Raw genomic sequence first — 7,035 nt, 5'->3', positions numbered from 1 at the left:
AAACGTAAACGTATAAACGTATTTTGATATAAAATTTTTAGATGGTGCATTATTATAAAAATTCCTAAGTAAGCATGTACTTAACATTGTTTGAGACAGTATGAAATGTCGTTATCGAAAAAAAACTTGTGGCAAAATGCTTTTCCATATTATTTCAGATGCTACGTATTTCTTAATTATTGTAAGATGTAAAATAAAAATAAAAAACATATTTATTGTATATTTCTTCACTCAGTTATCAATTTAATATCAAGTAAAGCCTATCGAATTTTTTTTTTTTACTAAAATTTTCCTCTCGTTGGTACGTCAAAATTCACAAACAAAGGAAACAAAAACGAAATCGTATTGAACGAGCAAAAATAATTGTTTTGCACATTTACTCGTCTAGTTTTCGTTTACACCGAGAGTTCTTTCAGTGCCGTTCGTTGTTCTATTTTTACACATGCTGTTGAAACAAACCCCTGTACCAGAGACTAATGGAACTGAACAGCAAGGAAAAATGAGAAAAAAGCTCCAACGGTGGTTTTGTCGAAAATCCGATTTTCCGATGTCAACGCGTTTTTTACTAGTATCATTTCCACGTGTCGTTAAGGGCTTTTTAGAAAACGACTCAAAATTTGTGGACTGTGCACTTGACAAACAGCTTTTTATTACTTGTTTTTTGATTCTCTCGTTTGTCCCTCGAATGGTTAATTCAACAATGGGAGCATCAATTTATAATTGTTCCTGCATGTTTTTTTCCTCCATTTACCAGCGAAAACGGAAAAATTGTTAAAATTTGTTGGGTTTAAGAAAAAACATGGCTAAAAATAATCAAGTAGGCAAACTGTTGAAAAAATTTTTTATTTGACAATATAATACAAACAAACAGTAGACAGTTAATAAAGTTACAAAGAGGATTTTGCGTTAAAAAAAACTGTACTTTCGAGTAAATGTGCATTTATTACATGACTAGTTTCTTAGTGGTTTCGCAGATCATTTGAGAAAAATATATCAGTAACCTAAATAATCCAATTGTACTTTTTTAATATAAACTGAATAACTATTAATTAAAGTAAGCGCGACATCTCACATAAGTGCCTAAGTACTACTTAAAAGTTTTATGGAATAAAGATTTTTTTTTTTTAATTTGACATTTACTAATCATAGTGGAACAAAAACGCAAAAAAATCAACAAAATAAAAATTCAAAGTTTTTGTTCGGTCATTCGTTGAACAATCAAAATCTTTTAGTTGTTTCACCAACTATTTAATTTATTTTATACACGGCAAGCCGGTAAAATCTGATGATTGAAAATTTTTCAAATCAACTGATTAACGCGATTTTTTTCAATTCTCTGACATCCAAATGAGCAAAAATATTCAACATGATATGATCATCCAAACTTACGTAATTGATTTTCTCTAAGATACCTTGAAATGCTTATTTTAGATTATCTCTTGCCGCACGCAATACCCTCATCTTCTCCATTGCTAGTTCAATATGAGTTACCAACGCATACTCGTGATATTCAAGTTCCACTTTTTCTTCAAGCGACAAGAGTAAGTCGGTGCAACCTTTCAGGCAATCCTCGTTATTGAATGAGCCTGCCAACGCATCCAGCGGCATCGTGAGGATGTCGAACATCGATTTTTCGCCTGCCTTGATTTCCTTGAGTTCGTCCAGTTTTTCGTTGCAATCCGAGATGATACACGATAAGTGGGTCGAGTTCAACCGTCCTTTCATCGGGATCAAATCAGCGTTTGAACCCACAAACCGTGAGTTTATCATGTAATAAAAGACAAACAGTTTTTGGAACGTATCTGCGGTTGGCCATCCCCCAATGCTTTGGAGAGTATCGACCAGCAATAGATTAACAGTCGCGATGTCTTGAAATTCCCAGAACAAGCACTCCATTTTCATTCTAATTCCAACATTGATAGGCCGATAAGTGAGTTGATGTAGAACGTGGTTGTAGCGTCTGTTGACAACAAAAAAAAAAAAAAAGAAAAAAAAAGTGGCGATGTTAATTTAGGCGTGGTATGAATTTTATGATTTTTTTAAGTATAATTGAATGACTAACTCGTCTGTCCGAAATCCAGCCTCGAAGAGCATCTTGACGATACGGTAATGGTTCGATTTGACAGCTTCTTTCAGCGCTTCGTTGAAATCTCGGCAACGAGTTTTACTTGCCTCTTGGATGAAACTCATGTTGAGCAGGCGATCGACGACCTGCTCATACCCCAAATTGATGGATACTATGAGTTCGTACAGTTTGGGCTCGTCCTTATAAAAAGGGGCTAACAAACGATTTTTTGTATATGTCCTGTTGAGTGTTGTCTCGTTGACTCCGGTGATTTTTGCCAGCATTAGGTTTATTACGTTGTTGCAATTTTTCGTAGCTAAAAAAAATGGTGTCTCATTTATGTAGTTGTGCGAGCCCAAATCCGTTCCTATAAAACAAAAGTATATTATTTTATTTATTGGTATAGTATCATTTCAAATAGGTATATAATACTAAAACTGGCAGGCATATATACACAACAACGTGACCATCACAATACTTATAAAATAAGCCCCTCATAATTTAACCAATGAAATAATGAATTTAGCATTAAAAATAATTTAATGCAAACATACGTTCTCTTATTAATTTATGGTTTTGTGTATTGGAAACTAATTGATTAAAAATTTACTAATTTCCAATAAAGTCACTCGAGCAATTTTGTGTAAAAAAAGATTATGACGGTATTAAATCAGAATTTTGGTGGTATTTATGATATTATAGACGAGTTCTTTGATTAAAGAATAAATAAAAACAAAAAAAATATCAGTTCCTGGTTTTTCTATTCCTAATAAGGATAAGTTTGAGCACCGAAGCTATCAGCATGTTAACAACAACAAAAAACTGTTTTACAATTAAACCTTTATTTTTTTGATGCCTAATTTCAAGTATAAAGGCGGAAATTAATTTTTATAAGTGCTTGCATACATTTTCTGTTTTGGTTCTACAAAAATTTTATTAATATTTAGCTATTTTTCAATTAATAATGAATTTTTTACCATTTTGATCATGTCCCGTAAATTTTTTAGGTCAAGAAATCATTTTAAGTAAAATTTTCTTTTTTAGTAAAATAACTTTGTTAAAAAATAACATGCAAAAAAAAAGTAATAACAACGAGATATCCATGTTTGAGTCGATTTAAAAGTCCATATCCTTCGACTCACCGTACGCAATAAGCAATCTAGCAATATTTTCTTGTAGCTCCTTGTCGCGGTTTGGTTCTTTATCCTTGAGTAGTAAGTGCAGCGGTGCCTCACCGTAGACATTTTTAAGGTTGACATCAGCTCCTGACAGAAGAAGAGCCTCAACTCTCGTGAAATTTGTCTCGCGGACAGCCAAATGGAGTTCCGAGTCACCCGCGTCGCCATTGACATAAACGCCCCGCTCGTTCAGAAACTCGAGGATAAAGCACTTTTCCCAGTAGTGGCGATTTTCGTGCTTTTCGCCAACTGCGTGGTACAGCAGAGCTCGGAGCGAAAAGTTCTCATCCATTTTCCTTCCATTATCCAACAACTTTGCAACGAACTTTTTGTACTCGTGCTTATCCATTTGGCATGATACATCAGTGCACGCTCGGAGCAACAGTTTGTAGACATTTCCGCTCTCGGCACTAGTAAAAGGAAATTAATGAAATGGGCACCCTTGATCTACTTACAGGCTACATGCAAAAATAATACGCTTACCCAGATTCTATGAGCTTCTCTGCAGAAATTATGCTGCAGCTTGTAACGGCAGTGTCCAAAGGCGTGTTGCCTTGGAAGTCGAAAACATCGGTATCCGCCCCGTGATTCAACAACAGCTCCGTAATTCTTCCGTCGTCACTATTCACTGCGTAGTGCAGGGCCGTGCGGTCACTCTTGTTTTTGATGTTGGGATCGGCACCAGCTTCCAACAGGAGCCTCGCGAAGACGATCTTCGGGATTCAGAGATGGTCAAGATTTTTCCAAGCGAAACTCAGATCCAAAACTCACCATTTTTAATTGAACAGCCAAAATCAGCGCCGAATTAAGGTCGTGTCCCCCTCGCACGTTCACGTCTGCTCCGTAGTCTGTGAGTAGTTTAAATATCGCCAGTACGTTATCAAGCGAGGTGAGATTTACAGAATGGCACTGTATCAGGTACATCAGTGGCGTGTAGAATTTGGGATCCCCGTCATTAATGGAAGACGCGTCTCTGAAATGTGGACGTATACGTGAGGTAAAAATGATTTTACGCGACCTTTGCTCAGCGAGGAAAAATCGTACCGTCCCAGGATTTTGTGAACTCTTGCGACGTCGTCGCAACTAATGGCTTCATGAAGACTCATGGTTTCTTACACTTTTTCTGATTTGTTGTACTTGTACCGATGTGACAATAAACCTCCGTAACTTGAACTACTCAACTCGAGACGATTTTTCTGTTGCTTTTGAGTACGAGTCAATAACGCAACTGCAGCCAACAGTAGTACTGTGCACATTGAGGAAACCCGAAAAGCGTATACCTACTTAACATCAATGATTCACGCTTGAAAGTAACTACAGTCGCTCCTCCTATCATCACAAGTCCGGTTCCGACACTAAATACTTAGTGTGCCCTGGTAAAATTTTCAAAGAACTATATCTATATAAATGCATACACAGTCATAGTTCTGTGAAACCATTACACTACCACCATTAAGCCCATTGCAGATGCACACCCCAAAATTAGCTCCAACTTGGAGCGCGCGGTGGCTCGGTCGGCTAGGTCGTGGATTGGCACGCGGGAGACCGTGGTTCAATTCCCGGCCAGTGCGACTTTTATGGGCAAAGTACCTCTGTGTCTTTCACATGTGCTTTTTCACCACGCAATGCTCCTCGAGGAGGGTTTAGGCGACCTTCTCGCAGCAAATTTGCCTAATTCCCCCTACCCCCCTCCCAGTGATGGGAGGCCTCCCATCCCTCTTCCCTTCCTTCTCCTAAGTGCTAAGTGCCCATAGTAGTGCCCTTATTAAAAAGGAGCCGGACGTAGAGCACTATAATATAAAAAAAAAAAAAAAAAAAAATAGCTCCAACTTGGAAAGTTTTCGCATCTGTGTGGTGCTTTGTTTAGTTCATGTATGGGTGTTGATGCTCGTCAAAGTAAAAAAGCTATGTAAAAGTTAAACGTAAGTATGAATCAAATATTCTGTCGGATAAAACTCTCACGTGACTTGATCTACGTCCATTGTTTGTTGAAATTTAATACTCCGTTACGGGGTTAGAAAAAAATTGTCTTTGTATCTTTAGTTTTGTCGCCAGTAAACAGAGACATATTGATAACATACGATCACTAAAAATTGACAAGAACTAACCAGCATTTACTGGATGTATATTCTTTCGCTAAACTTGAATTCAAAGTCTAATGGGTTAATCTTGGATGAAAATTACCTGTGAAAAAAGTTTAAAAGTTTTTTCCTTATTTTGTTCGAAAAAAGTAGTGAGATCCACAGTTATGCGTTGCCAAGCATAAGTTGTCGGCCTTATAACGAAAGAAAGCTACTTTTCGAAGCATATAAATGAAAAAGCTACTTTTCTAAGTATGAGGCAAAAAGATTACTTTTCAAAACCGTGCAAATAAAAATTTTTGAATTTAATTGAAATCTTTTTATTCACTAATGATTTAGTATCAACTATAATTAAAAAATAATTCAGTCTCTATTTTTTTATGATATTAACCACACATTCTTGTGTAAAAATATTTTCCGGCAGATAAGTGCAAAAGATTCGAGAAATTAACGCTTATTGTAAAGTATTTAAAATATCATATTCCAATAATTATTCAACTACTTTATTAACTACATTTAGTTATAAATTATTGTTTTTTTCACACTTGAATACATTGTTATATATATATATATGTATGTGTGACAACACGATAAGCTTCGCTTCTCTCTTTTAAATGATGAAAACACTAAATTTGTGACGTGTTCAAATTTTTACTTATTTTTATTTTTTATTAAACTGAAAATAGAGTCATAGCGGTAACTACCACAATTTTTTAATCAAGTTAGTTGTACAACAAATACATAAATTTTCATATTCCATGAATAGGGACACATTCCACAAGTAGGGACATTTACCTTGTTTATATTTGCCATATTTTAATTTAAGTGTAACTGTAAAATAAACAAAAATTGAACGTTACAGTAAAATCTGATATTTTATCATCTAGATAGGCATTGACATACGGTTTATAAATTATCGCAGTTATGAATGAAATGACTTACTCTGCAGTAAGATACGTTTTAATTCGCTTACAATTATCGATAAAAATAACTATTTTTTTTTTAATGCAATAGTTTTGTAACAAATATCTGTAACTATCAATTGAGTAGACAACTATATAGTTACATTTTTCAATGATTAATGAATTTTGTACATTACTTTTCATGGCAACGCTATACGTATACGTTTTTATCACGAATACTTTTGCCTTACTAAAATGTCAACTATAAAATACTGAAAGAAATGGCATTGTACGCAACAAATGGCCTTATTTTCCGGTACAAACTTATGGTTAAACTCACGTGGACTTGAAATTATAATTTTATTTTTTTTCAAATCTCAGCCGCGAAAGCTCCATCTAAGCGAAGCCTAATGTACATCTAATTATCGACGACCAACCGAAGAGATAACGATAGAAACGATGTGGGAGGAGGGGGGGGAGAGAAAAACAGAGGCTTCGTCAACGCATAGCCAAGGCGTTGTTACTTTCAAAAATATCAGCGAACAAATACCTTCTCGGTGGCTCGATTATAGAAATGCAGTTCCGCCGGTCTCCGGAGTTAAGCATCATTTGCTGCGGTTAGTACTTGGATGGGTGACCGTTCGGGGCTCTTCGTTTCGCCTGTGATGTGTTCGTTTCGAGGACCGGTTAACTGTATCTCTGTCGTCTTGACCAGCTTGAAGGTGCAGGAGTTAGTAATCCTTGTGTCTATACGTAGACACCTGGACCTAACTCTTGCCGACTTTTGTCTTTTTTTTTTTATTTTTACT

The 7,035-nt window shown here is 35.8% G+C and overlaps 1 protein-coding gene across 1 annotated transcript; it reads right to left on the bottom strand.

Moving 5' to 3' along the window:
* Positions 1–1,270: 1,270 nt before the first annotated feature.
* LOC149373881 (uncharacterized) lies at positions 1,271–4,563 on the bottom strand. The gene is made up of 6 exons (XM_089595319.1): positions 4,288–4,563; positions 4,015–4,216; positions 3,727–3,956; positions 3,208–3,653; positions 2,063–2,432; positions 1,271–1,960 (listed from the first exon to the last, which is right to left on the bottom strand). The coding sequence occupies exons 1-6, from the start codon at positions 4,347–4,349 to the stop codon at positions 1,423–1,425; spliced, it is 1,848 nt and encodes a 615-aa protein (XP_089451445.1). The 5' UTR covers positions 4,350–4,563; the 3' UTR covers positions 1,271–1,422.
* Positions 4,564–7,035: the final 2,472 nt, after the last annotated feature.

Source organism: Copidosoma floridanum, unplaced genomic scaffold (assembly GCF_036245765.1).
Source record: "Copidosoma floridanum isolate Cflo_tuat_1 unplaced genomic scaffold, Cflo_Japanese_pri ptg000025l, whole genome shotgun sequence".
NCBI lineage: Eukaryota > Metazoa > Arthropoda > Insecta > Hymenoptera > Encyrtidae > Copidosoma > Copidosoma floridanum.
This window is presented reverse-complemented; position numbering and strand designations above follow the sequence as displayed.

Bases quoted from the DNA above. Each gene is read 5' to 3' on its own strand.
- LOC149373881 (XM_089595319.1), bottom strand. From the start codon at position 4,349: ATGAGTCTTCATGAAGCCATTAGTTGCGACGACGTCGCAAGAGTTCAC. The intron at 3,957-4,014 runs GTGAGTTTTGGA...TGAATCCCGAAG, and splicing joins TGGCTGTTCAATTAAAAATG to ATCGTCTTCGCGAGGCTCCT. The intron at 1,961-2,062 runs GTTAGTCATTCA...TGTTGTCAACAG, and splicing joins GCTGGATTTCGGACAGACGA to ACGCTACAACCACGTTCTAC.